General features: G+C 40.5%; 1 protein-coding gene across 1 annotated transcript in view; it reads left to right on the top strand.

Annotated features, from left to right (window-relative positions):
• The window catches only part of LOC128655987 (adhesion G protein-coupled receptor F5-like), a 194,214-nt gene that overhangs the window by 151,204 nt on the left and 21,710 nt on the right, over nt 1-21,300 (top strand). The window contains exons 16-17 of the mRNA XM_053709613.1: nt 14,782-14,958; nt 16,251-17,642. Coding sequence (XP_053565588.1) covers nt 14,782-14,958; nt 16,251-17,642 — 1,569 coding nt within the window. The remainder of the gene's footprint in view (nt 1-14,781; nt 14,959-16,250; nt 17,643-21,300) is intronic.

Below are 21,300 nucleotides of genomic sequence, written 5' to 3'. Positions count from 1 at the left end.
ACTACTTTCTCTCCCATTCCAGGGAAAGATTTTGTTTGGCCCAGGCCTGGACTCCATTATCTCTACGCTTACAGGAGGCAAGGGTGCCTTCCTACCACAGGATAAAAAGGACAAGGGACAAAATTCTCATTTTCATTTGTTTCGCTCTGACAAGACCCAACGTCGACAATCTTACTCTAAGCCAGAGCAACCCATGACTACTTGGATGCCGGCTCAGTGGAACAAGTCCAAGCAGAACAAGAAGCCTACCGGGAACAAGTCTGCATGAAGGGGCGGCCCTCTTCAGGACCGTGTATGGGGCAGACTGTCGCTGTTTGCAGATGCTTGGTTAAGGGACGTGCAAGATCCATGGGTCCTAGAGGTCATAGATAAGGGTTACAAAATAGGCTCCCAGGGGCAGATTCCTCCTCTCAAACCTGTTTCCCAGACCAGAAAAAAATAGGCCTTTCTGTAGTGTGTATGGGACCTAGCCTCCTTAGGAGTCATCATCCTGGTTCCAATCGCATAGTGAGGTTTGGGGTACTATTCAAACCTGTTCGTGGTCCCAAAAAATGAAGGATCCTTCCATCCCATTCTGGACCTAAAGTGCTTAAACAAATTCCTAAATGTTCCCTCCTTCAAGATGGAAACATTATGGTCAATTCTACCCCTAATACAAGAATGACAGTTCATGACCACAATCGATCTGAAGGATGCCTACCTTCACGTTTCCATCCACAAGGAACACTTCCTGGACCAGCACTTCCAGTTCATCGCTCTTCCGTTTGGCCTGGCTACCGCTCCAAGAATTTTCACAAAGGTTCTAGGGGCTCTCCTAGCAATGGCCAGAACCCGTGGTAGCTCCATACTTAAACAACATCCTGGTTCAAGCACCATCTCATTGTCTGGCGGAAGAACATTCGGTATCTCTTATCGATCTTCTTCGATCCCACGGATGGAAGATAAATCTAGAAAAGAGTTCTCTGGTACCGAGCACCAGGGTAGAATTCCTGGGTACCATAATAGATTCCATAGAAATAAGAATCTTTCTATCAGACAAGAGATGTTGCAAGCTAGCTTCAACATGTCGTGCCCTCCAGACCCTATCAAGACCATCGGTGGCCCAGTGTATGGAGGTGATTGGTCTCATGGTGTCCAGCATGACCATCGGTGGCCCAGTGTATGGAGGTGATTGGTCTCATGGTGTCCAGCATGGACATCATCCCCTTTGCAAGGTTCCACCTCAGACCATTACAACTGTGCATGCTGAGGCAGTGGAACGGCGATCATTCGAATCTGTCTCAACAGATTTCTTTGGACAACCAGTTAAGAGAGTCTTTATCTTGGTGGTTTTGTCCAGATCATCTGTCCCGAGGGACATCTTTCCTGAGACCATTCTGGGAGATTGTGACTACGGACGTGAGTCTGTCAGGATGGGGAGCCGTTTGGGGATCCAAGAAGGCTCAGGGTCTGTGGAATCGGGAGGAGAGCTCTCTCCCGATCAACATCCTACAACTTCAGGCGATCTTCAACACTCTGAAGGCTTGGGCCCTGCTTGGTGCGTCCCAGCATATCAGATTTCAATTGGACAACATATCCTCGGTGGCTTACATCAACCACCAGGGGGGAACTAGAAGCTCCCTGGCAATGAGGGAAGTGTCTTGGATTCTGGAGTGGGCGGAGGCCCACAACTGTTTGCTGTCAGCGATCCACATTCCGGGTGTGGACAACTGAAAAGCGGATTTTCTCAGCAGACAATCCTTTCATCCGGGGGAATAGTTTCTCCATCCTGAGGTGTTTGCAGAGATTTGCAGCAATTGGGGGACACCAGAGATATGGGTCGAGGTCCAGGGATTCCCAGGCGGAGCTAATAGATGCATTAGCGGTTTCATGGAGGGAGGTTCAACCTGATTTATCTGTTCCCGCTAATTCCACTCCTCCCTCGGGTGGTGGCTTGAATCAGACAGGAGCAAGCATCAGTGATCCTCATTACTCCGTCGTGGCCGCGGAGGATATGGTTTGCGGATCTAGTGAGGATGTCATCTTTTCCTCTGTGGAGGTTACCTTGTCGCAGGGATCTGCTGGCACAAGGCCTCTTCCTCCATCAAAATCTAGATTCTCTGAGGCTGACTGCGTGGACATTGAACACTTAGTCTTAGCCAAGAGGGGATTCTCAGAGAGTGTTATTGACACTTTAATTCAAGCTCGCAAACCAGTTACTCGTCGCATCTATCACAAGGTGTGGAGATCCTACTTATTCTGGTGTGAAGAGCGTGGGATTTCCTGGCACAGGGTGAAGGTTGTCAGGATTCTCTCTTTTCTCCAGGATGGACTGGCGAAGGGCCTATTGGCTAGTTCCTTGAAGGGACAGATTTTGGCCCTTTCTGTTTTACTGCACAAGAGGCTCACAGAGCTTACAGATGTACAGTCTTTTGTTAAGGCTCTGACAAGGATCAGACCTGTGTACAGATCTTCAGCTCCTCCTTGGAGTCTGAATCTTGTTCTTAAAGTTTTGCAAAGGGCTCCGTTTGAGCCTATGCATGAGGTTGACATTAAGTTACTGTCTTGGAAAGTTCTTTCTTTTTGCTATTGCTTCTGCGCACAGAGTCTCTGAGATGACTGCGTTGCTATGTGACCCTCCTTATCTGGTGTTCCATGCCAATAAGACTGTTCTACGTACTAAGGTTGGTTTTCTTCCTAAGATTGTTTCAGATTGCAACATTAATCAGGAAATTGTGGTGCCTTCCTTATGTCCTAATCCTTCTCCATCAAAGGAACGTTTGCTTCATAATCTGGATGTGGTCCGTGCCCTGAAATTCTATCTTCAGGCTACGAAGGATTTTAGACAAACTCGTCCTCTGTTATCTATTCTGGTAAGCTTAGGGGTCAGAGGGCCTCTTCGACTTCTTTATCTTTTTGGTTGAGGAGTATCATCCGCTTAGCATATGAGACAGCGGGACATAGGCCTCCTCAGAGGATTACAGCTCATTCTACGAGAGCAGTGGCTTCCTCTTGGGCGTTCAAAAATGAGGCCTCTATGGATCAAATTTGTAGGGCGGCTACCTGGTCCTCCTTACTTACTTTTTCCAAGTTTTCCAAGTTTGATGTGTTTGCTTCTGCCGAAGCAGCCTTCGGGAGAAAAGTTTTGCAGGCTATGGTGCCCTCAATTTAAGGGCTGCCTCTCTTTTTACCCTCCCGTTTGCATTCAGTGTTCTCTGGAGCTTAGGTATAATTTACCACAAGTAAGGAATGCAGCTGTGGACCTGTATTAAGAAGGAAAACATAAATTATTCTTACCAGATAATTCCCTTTCCTTCTTTACAGAGAAAGTCCACAGCTCCCGCTCGTATTCTCAGATGGGCGACCCTAAATTTTATTTTATTATTCTGACACCTTTTTAACCCTGATATTTCTCCTACTGTTCCTAGTTCCCTCGGCAGAATGACTGGGGGATGAGGGGAGTGGGGGGAGGTATTTAAGCCTTTGGCTGGGGTGTGTCTGCCTCCTCCTGGTGGCCAGGTTCAGTATTTCCCACAAGTAAGGAATCCAGCTGTGGACTCTCCCTGTACAGAAGGAAAGGAAATTATCTGGTAAGCAAAATTTGTTATTTATGTGGAGAAAAAAAGTGAGAACTGTAATGCAAAGAGAAAATTACATATACGCCCATGGAACTCCCATGTTCAGCCTATTTTACAAAAAAATAACAATTACGCTTTATATATTGTACTTTTTCTTGCTTTTTTTTTTTTTTTTTTTTTTTTGCACATCCAGTGTACTTAAATTAAGATTTACACTGTGCATAGTTAATACGATTTTATTCCAGTATAATTTATCTACAATTTTTTTTTTTTTTAATTAAAATACAATTTTTGGTGAACAATTGTGTTCATATTTTTTTGTAAATGGTTCAATTACTAGTTTTGTAAGATTTTTAAATAATGAATTTTATTGTGCACTTTTGTAATGTATGCATCTCCTTCCCATATGAAAATGCAGTATACGCCCTTTAGCGAGACACCTTGTTTTTGTTGGTTTATGTATCAAAAAGACACTGGAAGCTTTTGGGAATACATCATTAGGCTTTACTTATACAGAGGCAATAGCAGCATTTAAAACATACCAATAACTTTTAAAACAGTGGTCAACACACAGAGAGGAGAAACATAAAAGAGAAAAAGAACACAACTTCCTTCCTGTTAGTGAATGAACAAGTTCACAGATATAAACAATTAGTAATCTAAACTATACAGCGCCATCTACAGCCTTAATGTTGTTCATACGTACATGTGGTACAGTACATGCTGTTGTATTTCCCAACACCCCTTCTCAACGGCATGTACATAATTATACTAATGTTTATACATGTGGTACATGCTGTTGTATTTCCCAACAGTTTTTGGGTAAAAAGTGGCTTTATATAATTCCACCAGGGAAATAGGATTGGCAAGCATTTTTATAGAATCTCATCTGCCCAGAGACCTTTTTAGAATCAGGCCCTGAGTGACTCAAATTACATGCTATAAGGCACTGCCAGTAATCTGAGCCAGCACCCTGATTAAATTGCTGGTGCATGATGCATATCCATATACGCTTCACGTGCAGGTGCACAGTAATGACAATCTATGAAAAAGGTGATAGCTTTTATTATAAGCATTTTTTGCTAATAGGAATAAAAAACAAAAATGTTTGTATTAAAAACTGAAATAAAGTCATGTGCATTCTATTTTTGTATGGAAGATTAACATTTACAGTACATTACTCTCAATGTTGATTAATTCTTTATGCTCCATAAGTGTTTCTCAAAATCTGAGGACTAGGGACTGAATTTATTAAGCTGCAAATGCAGCTTCGGAGCACCTTCAGCTGCAAACTTGCATGAGTAATCCTGAAGCAGTAATCAGCAGATCGCTGCTTCTTAACTTACTACACCAACTACAAAGTGGCATTTGTCAATCCACCCAGACTTCTCCAACCAGGGTGATTGAAAGCTCCGTTCCGTACAGCCATTAGTAAATGTAGCTCTGTATCGGGCTGTCGGTAGCATACCTCCCTACCGCCCTACATTCTGCAGGATCATCATGGGTTGGAAGGTATGGCCCACAGCACCTTGGTGTTGTGGCTTTAAATTACTTAAAGGGACAGGAAACCCGGGGGGGGGGGCGTGTCCAGGCAACAGCCATGCTAGCACGGAAAAATTGGAGCTCCTCACTTCTAAAAAATTCAACGGTTATCCTGATATAGAAAAGCCATTACTATACTTTATACAGAGTACAAGATGTTTTATCATCTACTGCTCTGATTGATATCGATTTGGTACAAATAACTCAGTGAAGAGCTCTATCATGGACTGATGACAATAGTGGCTGCGGCCTATGCTTTCTTTTCTCCACCAACTGCTTCCTCCCACCTTACCCGGGGTATGGCAGATAACATTGCACTGCAATAATAAACGAACACCTTATGTGAGTTGTATACTTACACCCTTCTCTCTTCAATTTTGAATGGCAACAGATTGCATGCAACAATTCTACTCACAATCCTATCTTCCAATAGTTGATTATGGCTATGCTGGAGGCAATCAAGGGCGCCATTGAGGGCCTCTGTACACGCATGCATTTACAATTCCACACCCTCAAGCAAGAGATCGCAGCACTAAGCACACAAGCTACCGCAGCTGACCCAGGCTATACTAGTGGTATTTTACACCCCCATCTGTCCCATACCTTAAAAGTCACACTGATGACCCAGCATCTGTTGAGTGCAGTAGTCCCAGTTCCGGATGAGATATCTTCTCTTCACTTGGCAGTATCTCTCAGAAGCGACCGCAACTCAGAGGGCCCTAGAAACTGGATGGTTATAGGGGCTGTACTGGCACAACAGAGTAGCACAACGGCAGAGCCATCCCTGCAAACAGGGGTCTATGCGGACACCACAGTGCTTCAACCTACTACAGAGAGCCCACCTGATGCCCCTACTGAGATGCAGTACGAACTCGGGTTTGCAAACAAAAGCTGGCCTGGCGCAGTACCTATAGCGCTGCTGTCCACAGCCTGCAATATAACAACGATCCCAATGAAAGCAGTAGCCGGGCTGCAGATAAGACTTGCTGTCTCCTACTTCCAGAGTGGTAGAGACTTTTCTAGACAAATGCAGAAATCGGGTGTGGACTAGATCATTGTTTCTTTTGAGATGTACTTGCTGAGTTTTATGCTAAGAGCCACTCATGTTATATCATGTTTATTTTTTTTAATTAAAAATATATTACTGCACACAGAGTTTTTGTTAGGCTGTTAGCGACATGGGCATGCTAGTTACTAATGCTCACTGTTATTTACTATTTCTAGTTATAGGCTGGTATTGTTCCATTACTATTTGTTAAATTTTTCTTGCTCCCCTAAACTTTTTTGTATTTGGAGAATGATAATCTTACCCACGACTACTTATTTCCCGCCTTAAGCTAGAAAGGTAATGGGTATTCACATGCGTAGAAGGCCTCGCTATGATACAGAGCTATATGCTTTCGACTCCACAGGTTAAATCTCTCTCTTGCTATTTGGAAGTCTGAGGTTGATCTTTTTAAATATTACTGCTCATTTCCTCACAACAATGTTGTGCTATTGAGACAAAACTCATGGGAGTCTTTTTTAACTAGCTTAATGTTCATAATACTTCATGTACTGAGATATGGGCATGCTCAATTATACATGCCGGGTTGCAGTGGTACCGTAACTCATACTGTTAACATAAACCTGTGTTTTTATTAGCTATCTCTATAGTGCTCTTGTTGCTATTAAGTATGTGCAGCAATAGCTCCTTACCTTTATTGTCTGAGCTACTGTATATTTAACCTCAATTTTATAATCCTCTATTTTGGCTTATATATTAGACTTTTAAGGTAGGCTCTAGAGTCTAGAGCCTACCTTAAAAGTCTAATATATAAGCCAAAATAGTCTAGACACTTCTTAACAATAGTGGTGATTAAAGTGATTCCCTCAACTTATTACTAACTTCTAATTAGCACTGAGAAACGCTTCCACAATCAGCTCTGTATTGTTTTAATACTACTAAATGACCTCTAATAAGGAACCCTCATCTACTCTGTAGCCTTGTGTGCCAATGACTTAGAAGAGCCTATTAAGAACACCCTGATCTTCAACATCTGTATCAGCATTAAACAAGAGCGGTAACAAACACACATAATGCAAATACCTATATCCTAATTGTCTTACTCTATATATGTCAATTTGCTCAGTTGCTAATTCATATATATATATATATATATATATATATATATATATTTAGTATAATGCCTTTTATTTAACTTACATTTAGTAAATTTAGTGTCATCGCTTAGGTATAAGTAGTAAGCCCTGTGATCTGCTATTGCTAAAGTTGCTTATATATATATATTGGCCCAACAATGATTATCATATTTCGAAGAGGATAGTCACACTGGACCGAGAAGCCCACGCCCCCCCACCTTCCCCTTTCATTCCAAGCGGCTCTTGCCCGCTGACCACCCTTACTAAAAATCTTAAAAACTTTAGCCCATACATTCCCATAGGTACATTGGATATTATGCTATCTCTTACTCCCTTTACGATGAGAGTAATCAAGTACACAATCTATATGGCTTGAGGCTCATGTGGTATACCCATCCATCTTTATATTCTAACTTTGTTCACCCTGCAAGCTATAAGTCCATGACCTCCTCATCCCTTTATTATATTATTATATGCGCACCTACCTCTTAACTAGTACCCTTGGGACACACAAATCTCATTCAGAAAATGAGGTTCAACACTTCAGTCACTGGAACCATCTCTTTTATTCAGGAATTTTGCTAGTTACTTGAGACGTGTCCTAACTTTCTAATATTTGTTTGTATATCTTAAGAAAGTTGATACGCAGTTAGCTATTTCAGTGTCACTGTTTATATGATTTACCACTTTTGACACCAGCGATTTGTAAACCTGATATTTTAGTCCTGTGAATGTATCTTGTTTATATTTCTGTTCATGTATCTAAATTCCTCAATAAAAAAAATATTTAAAAAAAAAAAAACAGGAAATCCCCAAATTTTCTTTCATTATTTGGATAGAACATACAATTTTAAACAACTTTCCAATTTACTTCCATTATCGAAATTGCTTTGTACTCGTTATTCTTTGCTGTAGGAACAGCATTGCACTACTTGCAGCTAGATGAACACATCTAGTCAGCCAATCACAAAAGAAAAATGTGTGCAGGCACCAATTAGCAGCAGCTTCCACTAGTGTAGCATATGTGTGTATTCTTTTTCAACAAGGGATGCCAAGAGAACAAAGCACATTTGAAAATAGAAGTGAATTTAAAAGTGACTTAAAATCATATACTCTACTGGAATCATGCAAGTTTTATTTTGACTTTCCTATCCCTTTTAATTGACACATGTTCTAGTTTTGATTTGGTTTTTAAACAAGTAAAAATATCCCAGTAAAGGGATATAAAAGAGCGCTGGTGTTTAAAAAGAAAACAATATACAATTTAAAACCAAATTATTGTACTATTGATATAGTAGATCAAGTCTACCGTATTAGTCCTGTTTACTGTCCATATGCTGGTGGTAAATAGGGAATAAAGATGTCCTCTTGAATGGAATAATGAATCAGGCTGCTCCTCTTGATCCCAGAGAGTGTGGAACAACTGTTAAAGAAGAATAGAGAGAGGGCGCCACAATAGCGTGATATCGTCTGGAATGCAGGTACAGATAAAAGAAGATTTTATGCTTACCAGATGGTGTGGCACTGTACTATAACCAGTGCAAGAGAGCAGGCTAGCACTTAACAGTGGCTAGTACACTGTAGGAGCCAGGCTCCAAAGGCACTTGTCCTAGTTGCAACTTGGTGTTTCTCTCCTGTTGTCTGGAATTATATGGACTTCAGGTGCTGCAAAGGAGTAATCTTATGTGTGTTGTTCAGATGGTATGTATGAACCACAACACAGACAACTTCAAATAAAAATGTCTTTTAATATTTTATGACGCGTTTCTCAACCTACAGGGGTTGTTTCATCAGATAAAAAATTTATCTGATGAAACAAGCCCTGTAGGTTGAGAAACGCGTCATAAAATATTAAAAGACATTTTTATTTGAAGTTGTCTGTGTTCTGGTTCATACATACCATCTGAACAACACACATAAGATTACTCCTTTGCAGCACCTGAAGTCCATATAATTCCAGACAACAGGAGAGAAACACCAAGTTGCAACTAGGACAAGTGCCTTTGGAGCCTGGCTCCTACAGTGTACTAGCCACTGTTAAGTGCTAGCCTGCTCTCTTGCACTGGTTATAGTACAGTGCCACACCATCTGGTAAGCATAAAATCTTCTTTTATCTGTACCTGCATTCCAGACGATATCACGCTATTGTGGCGCCCTCTCTCTATTCTTCTTGATTTGGTTTTTGTTCACGCTGAAAATTTTCAAATGATTTGTAGTCTATGTACATCTATCTACCAAGATAACTCACTACATAAACCCTGTTTGTTATGCCCTCAGAGTCCAGTAACCACTATTCCCTATCAATGCACTCTCTAGCCTAGTTACTCCTACCTTTAATTGGAATTCCAGCAATGTTCAGTTGTCTTTTTATGAAGCCCCTCAAATGTCGAGTAAAGTTATTTAGTTTTAATTGTGCAAATGATTAAAGAAATCGTTTGCACGATATATCAAATTGTGCGCATGTTTACTTAGTGAAATAGAATCTGTTAATGTGTTTTTGTGAAAGTGTGTATGCTTTATTCAGTACTACAATGTGCGCACGTTGTATAAAAGTGAGAGATACTTTGCAAATCATGTGGTCACACTATATGGAGAAGGAGGATCCTGCAACCTGTGGCAAGTTTATAGAACAGTGATCATCTCTTCTGAAGACAAATTATTTACTAAAGATGTGCATTTCATCATTCACTTACTAAAATGGCCGCAGTCTGCAGTGTTCGTGTCTCTTCTATGCTGGATATAGCAGTGCAAAGTGCAACTATATGGATTTGCACAGATATATAGTATGTATGTTGCACTTTTGAACAAATATATCCTGTGGTAAAATTTGCCATTTTCAGCTTTTTACTACCTGAATGATGAACTGCACATCCCTACTTTGTAGTATCAAAAATTGATGCCACTCCATCTGCATACTGAATAATACTAATGATTTTATAGATCCTGCACACAATTGTATAAAACATGTGCAAGAACATCCACCTACACCAGCCACTACCACAGCAGTCATCCGACAAAGATTTCTGGGGTGAGCATTTTACTCCATAGATCACTACAGTTTCATGTCCAGCAAGTAGATACTGAGGGGAGATATTTGGCACTAATGGGTCTATTACACGGGAAACCAATTACACTGGTAAATGTCTACGCCCCAAACACGCACCAAGCGTCCTTTTTTCGGAAAATATCTAACAATATTATGGCTTTTCATAAAGGCTCTCTTATTGTTGGGACTGACTTAAATACACCCCTTGACCCGGGGCTAGATACCTCTAATGCACATTCACAACTGTCAAGGAAGTCACTTAGATCTATCAAGGAGGATTTGACACTATTAGGGATCCATGATGCCTGGCGTGTCCAACAACCACTGGGTAGGAATTACACTTTCCATTCGGCACCACAGAACACCCACTCTCGCATAGATTATATTTTCGTTGACCACTACACTATCTCCTCTATATCATCCACTGACATCATACCTACTAGTTGGTCTGATCACTCTGCCGTGATCTGTAAGATGCAATGGTCCACACTCCCTTTCAAGCCATTCCAGTGGCGCTTTGACGATACACTGCTTAAAGAAGACTTACTAACACAACAAGTAGAAAAATCCGTTAGGGAATACTTTGAAAATAATAATACACCAGGTATTGATGTGTTCACTCTTTGGGAGGCACATAAGTGTGTTATCAGGGGGGAGATGATAAAACTTAGGTCAATACAGAGTAGGGCATTTAAGCAGCAATATACAGACCTATCCGCTACATATCAGCACACTGACAAACTATACAAAAATAACCCACAGGACGTTTCCCTAAAACATCAACACGAAGAAGCCAGACAAAAACTTACAAAATTCCTTGACCACTCGGCCCAGAAACAGGCACTGAAATTGCGACAGAAATTCTTTGTAGAAAGTAACAAGCCTGGCAGACTCCTTGCTAGAGCACTTAAAGCAAAGCAGTCGACACATTACATCCCCATGTTACAAGATCCCCCTAATAAACCTACAGTAGAAACTCAGAAAATAGCAGAGATCTTTAGAGGGTACTATGCTGCTCTATATAGTTTGACGCCGTATAGAAACAAGACAACTCATCACTTGCATTGTCAACGATATTTAGACACTATAAAATTGCCAAACATATCTAGTGAGGAGCTAGACTCCTTTCATTCTGCGATAACGGCCGAAGAGATAGGAAATGCCATACACTCGCTTAAGCAAGGGAAAAGCCCTGGCCCGGATGGCCTTACTAGTGGTTATTACAAAAAATTTAAGCACCTTCTCATACCCCATCTGCTCTCAGTTTTTAACAGTATTGACGAGTCCCATAATATGCCCCCTTCTATGCTCGAAGCTACCATCACAGTCATACCGAAACCGGGCAAAGACCCAACAGTCCCATCAAATTATCGCCCAATTTCTCTGCTGAACGTAGATATAAAAATCTATGCAAAAATTTTGGCCACAAGAATTAACAAAATTCTACCCGGGTTGATCCACCCTGACCAGGTGGGCTTTGTACCGCAGAGAGAAGCTAAAGACAATACGGTTAAAGTTCTTCACCTGATACAACACGCGACTACACATGACATACCCTTAGTGCTACTATCGACTGACGCTGAAAAAGCTTTTGACAGACTTGACTGGACCTTTCTTAAACTTACCCTACAGAAATTTGGCTTCCCAGACGGTTTTATACAGAAAATATTAACCCTTTACACAAGGCCTACTGCTAAAATTAAGGTTAATGGTGCATTATCTAGCTCCTTTTGTATATTAAATGGCACCAGACAAGGATGCCCTTTATCACCCCAGTTATTCGTACTTTCAATGGAAGTACTAGCTGCTAAGCTACGCGATAATCTTGACATCACTGGACTTCCCATAAACAATACCCACCATAAATTAGCACTCTATGCCGACGACCTACTATTGACTTTGACTCACCCGACCTCATCTCTCTCTGCGGTGCAGAGCACCCTGGAAGAATTTGGCGTGTGTTCCAATTATCTAGTTAACAAAAATAAATCTGAATTACTCCCCATTAATCTAACCGAAGCTGAGATTCACACACTTAGTACACAGGTGCCGTACTCAGAAGTCCTCACTGAAATACTTGGGTATTAACCTAGCAAATAGTACACAACAGTTACAGGAACTGAATTATGAACCACTTTTAGCAACTATTACCAAAGACACATCGAGGTGGCTAAACAAAAATATTTCCTGGTTGGGTAGGATAGGGGTAGCTAAAATGACTATCCTCCCTAAGATCCTATATGTATTTCAAGCACTCCCTATACCATTATCTGAAACTTACCTTAACAAACTGCAATCAGTGATGAACTCATACATCTGGAGGAAAAGACCTCCCAGAATAGCCAGGTCCACTCTTTTTCTATCAAAAAAATATGGAGGTCTAGGTGTACAAGATCTGAGGGGATACCGAACAGCGGTCTTTTTACGTAGAATAGTAGACTGGTGCACACTTCCCTCAGTACACGACAAAATATGGTTGACATTGGAACACGACCTGACTAATCAGGCTCAACTCGGGGTATACTGCTGGCAACCTAAAGGACACCAGCCGGCCATAACAAAAGCGTACCCTATAATTGGGGAGACGTTCGATGTGTGGTCTAAGGTTCTAACCACGTTTCCACATCTTTCTACAGTCCCCTCTCCCTTGACGACAGTCCTTGCCAACCCTGACTTTATAAGCGGAATGTCGGTTACACCTAGCGTACAGGGCTGCTTGGATAGATTTCTCCCTCTATATACAATACTGGACTCAGACAAACTGATGCCTAGACAGCAATTATCAGACCTAGGAATCACACAATTCACTAACTGGTTCGGATATTTGCAACTTAAGCACTTTGTGCACACCCACAAACTTAGATACCTGACCACCAGAGAACGCTCCCCGTTAGAAAGATTATGCACCCTTGATTCGCCCCCACCACATGCTATTTCCACCTTATACCAATTATTAATCACACCCTCTGACTTCAAACAAACCTCGACTATACTTTCTTGGCATAAAGAACTCCCTTATACACTCTCGGAAGACTAATGGTACACCATATTTATGCAGACCAGCAAATCCGCACACTCAGCCGCATTATTAGAAACTAACTATAAATTTCTACTTCGTTGGTACCTCACCCCCCATAGATTAAAATATATTTTCCCAGAAGCATCGGACAGATGCTGGAGGAAATGCACAGGAGAGGGCACGCCTTACCATATCTGGTGGGAATGCCCCAAGGTTCAGAAGTTCTGGACAGAGGTAAACCAGGAGATGAGCAGGATACTGAATCACGATCTTCCCCTAGACCCCTTAGTATACCTGTTCCATGTCTTACCTAAACTCCCATTTAAACACTACTCATCCCTCCTTCAGTTAGCTATCTGTAGCGCCAAACAAGTACTTCCCAGACTATGGAAATCTGAAGTCACTCCCACTCTACAGATGTGGAGATCACAAATGGAAACAAACCTGTCACTGGAGAGGTATTTTTATTACACTACAGGTAAACTGGATTTCTATGCAGAAATGTTCTTTTGGGAATCATGCCAATGCCCCAGACAGAGGTGATCCCCCCCATATGGATACCCTGGGCTTATATAATAGAGGAGCTTAGCATGGAACTAGTTAGAAAGGGATTTAAAGCTTGCGCTAGTACAATAGTGGGAGATGACACCCCTTGACAGTTGAGGGCACAAATGTACCCCTAGGGATGTTCAACATGGTTTAGGATGCTGGGAACGACATATATGTATAAAGGATGACAACACCGTAGTAATCACCTATACAAAGTATTATGGATACAGACCTTTTGATTTTAATACGGAGTTCATAGATTGTTATATAGGTTTTCATAGACCAGGTGGGAGGAAGAAGTCTTATCATGTTGAAATCTGCATACATTTGGGACTCGTTATCACTGGAAAGGGGAAGTAGTCAAATGCCCCCCTTTTATGTGTATGTTTTGCATGTGTGTTCTATAAAAGTGTCATGGAATCACCGACTGTTAAGCTATATATGAGATAATTCTGCGTCCTGCTGAAGTCCTGTTATTGATGTATTGATGTATTGTTGTATTGCAATTTTTATTGTACTGTGAAATTTGATATAAATAAAAAGATTAAACTAAAACATGTGCAAGAAATTTAGAAAACATGCATGCAATTTGCTTCATAAAGTAAGCACTTCACTTCAAGGCTCCATAGTCTTTTTAAACCTTCCCCCAAGGTACTTCCATTTTTAAACCTTTGATAACCCTTATTCTCTTACATACAGAAAGTGAAGTGCTCTCTTGCAGTTATGCTCTTACAACTATTTATTTATTAGAATAGTGTTATTTAAATATGGTTGGTGCTTATGCATTGTGCAGTGATTTAAACAGTACTAATATAGGTCCTCATAAAATAATCCTAAATACTACTCGTAAACTGTGAATGATTTAGTAGTGCTTGTATATTCCACATGGGGGGAAAAAAAATTAAACCACTTTTTTTCTCTTTCAGACTTTGTCTGGCCCTTTGGCAGATACTAGAGTCCCTACTATTCTAAATGATCTTAATGCTGCATTGAATAATGAAAAGGGCGCTGTATCAAATTCAACTAATAACTTAAAACTTGTTGTGAACATACTCACAACAGTTGAAGGTGCAGCTACAGTTGTGAAGGAAGTAGTAATGCAGGTAATTATTATTGTTGTTGTTATTGGTACATTTTATGTCACAATACATTTTCGTTGTTAAATGGCTACTTACTACATCATATTTCTAAAAAAAAAAAAAAAAAAATTAAAAAAGAATCCACTTACAAACTTGAATCTCTTTTGTCAGAATAGCTTTTACTGCATGAACTGATATACCAGACTACATTGTTGAGGATAGTTGAGTTAAAATTCAATGTAAAAATAACCACATCCATTCTTTACCTGTGAAGAAATATTTTTGGACATTAAATGCCAAAAAACGTTGTGCACAAGAAAGAGCACAGTAGACATATTGGGGACGATTTTTTTAAGCAGCGAATGCTGCTCATTCCGTGTGAGCTGGAAGGCTCGCCGGAATCAGGAGTTAAGACCGCTGCTCCCTAACTCGTCCCCCACCTCTGAGGTGGTTGACTGCAATAATCCCGATCAGATACGATCGGGATGATTGAAACCCCTGCTAGCGGCCGATTGGGCATGAATTTGCTGGGGGCGGCATTGCACAAGCATTTCACAAGAAATGATTTTGCAATGATAATTGTCAGCATTTAGTGACGTCAGGCGGACATGATTCGCCACAGCGAATCATGTCTGCCTGCCACTTAAAGGGACACTATACCCAAACATTTTCTTTCATGATTAAGGTAGAGAATACAATTTTAAACAACATTCAAATTTACTTCTATTACCTAATTTGCTTCATTCTTTAGATATACTTTAATGAAGAAATAGCAATGCACATGGTGAACCAATGACAGGAGGCATATATGTGCAGCTACCAATCAGCAGCTACTAAGCATATCTAGATATGCTTTTCAGCAAAGAATATCAAGAGAATGAAGCAAAATAGATAATAGAAGTAAATTAGAAAGTTGTTTATAATTGTATGCTCTTTCTAAATTGTGAAAGAAAAAAATTGGGTTTCATGTCCCTTTAATAAATCGGCCCCATAGTATTAAAGGAACATGAAAGTGTAAATCTAAATTTTCATGCATCAGATAGTGTGCAATTTTAAGAGACTTTTACATTTGCTTCTATTATAAAATGTACCTAGTTCTCTTGGTATCCTTTGTTGAAAAGCAGCATACCTAGGTAAACTCCGGAATAGTGATGCACTCCTAAGAGCTAGCTGGTGATTGGCTACAGATATATGCTGCTTTTTATTGGTTATCCTTTTTGCATTTTCTAAGTGTAGTTAATTCTGTTTCCTTACCAGCCAGATACACATGCTATAAGAATATACATATATACATCAATATGTCATTCTCTTTTCAGAGCTTCCTTAAAACAGTCAACATTGTTGTGGATAATTCCTCAAGAACTTCATGGGAGCAAAATGCAAATAGGACTGCTGAAAGTTCCCGATTGCTTCAATCTATTGAGAAATTTGCAGAAAAACTTCAGATAGTTAATGGGTCTGTTAATATCGCCACTACCAATGTCATATTATCTGGTGTCACTAAAACAGATTTAATGGATAGTTACAAAAAAACTTTCAGTTTTGCGCAGTCCAATATTTCAATATCAGCCAACGTTTCTATTGGTAATGAACAGCTGAATGCTATAGCTACAAATTCAAGTATTGTATCGATTGCATATGGTACACTAAATGATATTTTATCTATAAGCAATTCAAATCAGTCTGGTCCAGTTGTGAATGGTCTTCTCCTGACAACAATAGTGAGCAATACTGACCTAACCAACTTTAGAAGTGTAATGGTATTTAAGAAGAGCAATTCATCCTTAAATAAAGGAGATTGTGTGTTCTGGAATTTTAATCTCTCAGATTGGGATTCAGCTGGGTGCCGTGCTGAAGTAAGTCAGTTATTTGTTACATGCCACTGCACTCACTTGACTTCATTTTCAATTCTAATGTCAAGGTTTGAAATAATAGACCCTTTCTTGGACCTCATCACCTACATTGGAGTAGGAATTTCCATGCTCTCCTTGGTTATTTGCATTATTGTTGAGGCCACAGTATGGAAGCTTGTGACCAAAAACAAAACCTCTTACATGCGCCACATATGCTTGGTAAACATTGCTGTTTCACTCCTGGTTGCTAATATTTGGTTTATCGTTGGGTCAGGTGTTAGACCACAACCATCTAAAGAAAATCCTGCAGAATATGAAAAAATATCAGATGCTTGTGTGGCTGCGACATTTTTTTCTCACTTTTTCTACCTGTCTGTATTTTTTTGGATGCTTACCATGGGACTTATACTCTTCTACCGCCTTGTTTATGTTTTGCATGACATGAGCAAGTCAACCATGATGGCTTTATCATTTGTTATGGGCTATGTCTGCCCCCTTATTATAGCTGTAATCACAATTGCAGTTACAATTACCCAACCTAACAAACCTTACACAGCAAAAAGATCCTGCTGGCTTAACATAGAGGAAACCAATGCATTCATTGCATTCATAGTGCCAGCGTTAGCCATCGTACTTGTAAACTTTATCATTGTTATCATTGTCATAGTAAAACTGCTGAGGCCAAAAGTTGGAGACAAGACGAAAAAAGATGAGAAGGACACCTTAATGCAGATTATGAAAAGTATTGTGATCTTAACACCACTCTTAGGACTTACATGGGGGTTAGGAATTGGAACAATTGTATCAGATTCCCGATGGTTCCAAGGATTTTTCTCAGCAATAAATTCTCTTCAGGTAAGAAATTATAATTATATTCGTAAATATTAAGTGCTTTTAAATCAATAATACTTAAAGGGACATACTCATGTTAAATTTAAATCTATGTAATTGTGGTTGGTGTCCTTTTCTAACTCTGTTGATCAGATGCAAAGGGTTTGAACACATAGCTAGATTTTATCTTGATATCAGCAAAATGTTGGAGCTCCTGAGCCAGATGCAGGTGGTAATTGGCAACTGCCTGCATCTGCCGATTCTGCTTGCTCACGACTAATTCCTGCTCTGGAGCCGAAAAATGTTAAATCTTCCAAGCAGAAATTTAGCTTTGTGTGGGTTATAGTTGCTAATGAGCATTTTTTTTTCTTGTTGATGTGATCATAATCTGCCATTTTCATTATTTTTCAAAATTGTCCTATAAGTAATGTGCTAGTCCTGTTATTCAGTACCAGGAATTTGGATTGTGATCAGAAAGACACATTCACAGGCTCATTTTTCACTTATCAAATTGAACAGCTAAAAGGCCTTGATAAACCCATGCTTACAGATTTTCCACAAATTACCTAGTACCCCAAAATGTTTTTCAGTGTAACATTGGTTTTGTTCATGGTCAAAACGCACAGAAATTACCTGCTGCCATATTGGATGACGTTGGGAAGCAACCTCACAAAACAGATACCAACTCTACATACTATTACAGTTAAAGGGACACTAAATACATGTTGCGCACCTCTCTCTAATCATGGGTGCTGCCACTTTAGAATCTAGGTTACATTGCGGGTATCTGAAGGAGAGCTACTGCACATGTGCAAACAGGTTAGCACTAGAATGTATTAAAAAGATAGATTTCATCATGGGGGCACCCATGACTAGAGGGTGGTAGGGAATAACTTCAGTAGTATGCTTATAAAATTTATTTAGTTTTTAATGTCAGTTTTGAAAAAAATTAAAGTACGCACGTTTGCACGAATAAAAAAATAGCCAAATTGACAACCCATCAAACCGGCATGCCCAGTAGTATATGGATAATGGCCCTGTTCAAATCCCTTAGAGCAACACACGCACACACCTCTGTTTTTTAACACAACAGGTTAAAAGCACAAATGTCATCTTTTAGCTTTATTACACACTGTTAAAAGATTGTCAACATATACCACCTGCTGAACCTATGATGTAATCTCTGAAACCACAAAATTACCATTTTTTTGGTCCTTAACCCCTTAAGTCCGACATACCCTGTATATTGTGCAGTCGTTAAGGGGTTTACTAATGCAGCTTTGCTGACATGCCTCACTGCAGGACTTCACATTAAGGGGGTATGTGAAAGACCGCTGATGACATTAAGCGGTTAATCATTCTTTCTTTTTTTATTACTGGAGATAAACAGCACATAATTTTTTTGTAATTATTTTAAGCTTAAGAGGTGTTTTTAAAGATTGTGATCACTGGGAAAACAGTTATTAAAAGATACTAGATAATTATAGCATTTCATTTTTTGCATTAGCTTTACCTTTTAATGTAACATTCTATCACAGTATAAGATGTTTTGCTTATTGAATTTGTGTGTTTCTTAAACGCTATTTTATTGACTGTGTTTCTCTGAAACCCCTGTTTCTTTCTAATGACACAGTGAGTCCACGGATCATCATCAATTACTTTTGGGAATATCATTCCTGGCCAGCAAGAGGAGGCAAAGAGCACCACAGCAAAGCTTCCCACAAACCCCAGTCATTCTCTCTGCCTGTGGTGCAAGGAGGAGGTGAAGTTTTCTGTGTCTGATATGAGCTTGCTTCAATCAAGATTTTATTATTTTAAAGCAGAGTAGGTTTGCTCTGATCTTTCCCTGGGTCTAGCTGTACCCCACATCAGTCTCTTCAGTAGGGCAGTGGTGGCTTTTAAGCAATTGGGAACTTGTGGGGTACAATCCCCTTTGCGCTTTCCCAACAGTTTTGCTGCCCTTATTAGAAAGCCTGAGTAAGCTTACTTAGTCTTTCTTTTTTTCCACAGGTCCATGTGAGGGATAGAACCCTCTCAAACCGGGTGACCTGTCCTGCTGCCGGACAGATTGACATTCAGGTAAGTGCCAAGTGTATTTCTCCAACATAGGTGTGTCCGGTCCACGGCGTCATCCTTACTTGTGGGATATTCTCTTCCCCAACAGGAAATGGCAAAGAGCCCAGCAAAGCTGGTCATATGATCCCTCCTAGGCTCCGCCTACCCCAGTCATTCTCTTTGCCGTTGCACAGGCAACATCTCCACGGAGATGGCTAAGAGTTTTTTGGTGTTTAAATGTAGTTTTTATTCTTCAATCAAGTACTAAGCCTGGTTTTCTTCCGAAAGTTGTTTCCAACAAGAATATTAACCAGGAGATAGTTGTACCTTCTTTGTGCCCGAATCCAGTTTCAAAGAAGGAACGTTTGTTACACAATTTGGACGTAGTCCGTGCTCTAAAATTCTATTTAGAGGCCACTAAAGATTTCAGACAAACTTCTTCTTTGTTTGTTGTTTATTCTGGTAAAAGGAGAGGTCAAAAAGCGACTGCTACCTCTCTTTCCTTTTGGCTTAAAAGCATTATCCGATTGGCTTATGAGACTGCCGGACGGCAGCCTCCTGAAAGAATCACAGCTCACTCCACTAGGGCTGTGGCTTCCACATGTGCCTTCAAGAACGAGGCTTCTATTGACCAGATATGTAAGGCAGCGACTTGGTCTTCACTGCACACTTTTGCCAAATTTTACAAATTTGATACTTTTGCTTCTTCAGAGGCTATTTTTGGGAGAAAGGTTTTGCAAGCCGTGGTGCCTTCCATTTAGGTGACCTGATTTGCTCCCTCCCTTCATCAGTGTCCTAAAGCTTTGGTATTGGTTCGCACAAGTAAGGATGACGCCGTGGACCGGACACACCTATGTTGGAGAAAACAGAATTTATGCTTACCTGATAAATTACTTTCTCCAACGGTGTGTCCGGTCCACGGCCCGCCCTGGTTTTTTTAATCAGGTCTGATGAATTATTTTCTCTAACTACAGTCACCACGGTATCATATGGTTTCTCCTATGCATATTTCCTCCTGTACGTCGGTCGAATGACTGGGGTAGGCGGAGCCTAGGAGGGATCATATGACCAGCTTTGCTGGGCTCTTTGCCATTTCCTGTTGGGGAAGAGAATATCCCACAAGTAAGGATGACGCCGTGGACCGGACACACCGTTGGAGAAAGTAATTTATCAGGTAAGCATAAATTCTGTTTTTTCTTTATTTTGAGGGGAAATCTGGCACTTTTGCAGCTTAGATGCTGTTTTGGGACGTGTTATCATTGACCCCTTTGAGAGATAATTACAGGCAGTCAGCAGGCCCAGTCGACGATGGGGAGTGTCTTTATTATTTATTGGTGGCTCAGTATGTGTATTTGCCTACAGATTACTCCGCGTCTAGGACTATGGGGGTATTCTGCTTGCCTATCGAGTTTTTCTTATTTTCTTATCGGCAATGGGTTTTTTTCCCTAATGGCCGCCGGGACCGCCCCTGACTACAGGAGAGGCAGTTCCCTTCAGAGGCGGCAGTCAGTTTTGCGCGTTTCTGGACTGAATTCCTGTGAGTTCCAGAGCTGTAACGCTATCGTCACAGGCAGTTTTTGGCTGAGTTCAGAGTTATTCAGCCAACAGGGAAGCGCAACTCTTTCCT

This window comes from Bombina bombina, chromosome 4 (assembly GCF_027579735.1).
Source record: "Bombina bombina isolate aBomBom1 chromosome 4, aBomBom1.pri, whole genome shotgun sequence".
NCBI lineage: Eukaryota > Metazoa > Chordata > Amphibia > Anura > Bombinatoridae > Bombina > Bombina bombina.
This window is presented reverse-complemented; position numbering and strand designations above follow the sequence as displayed.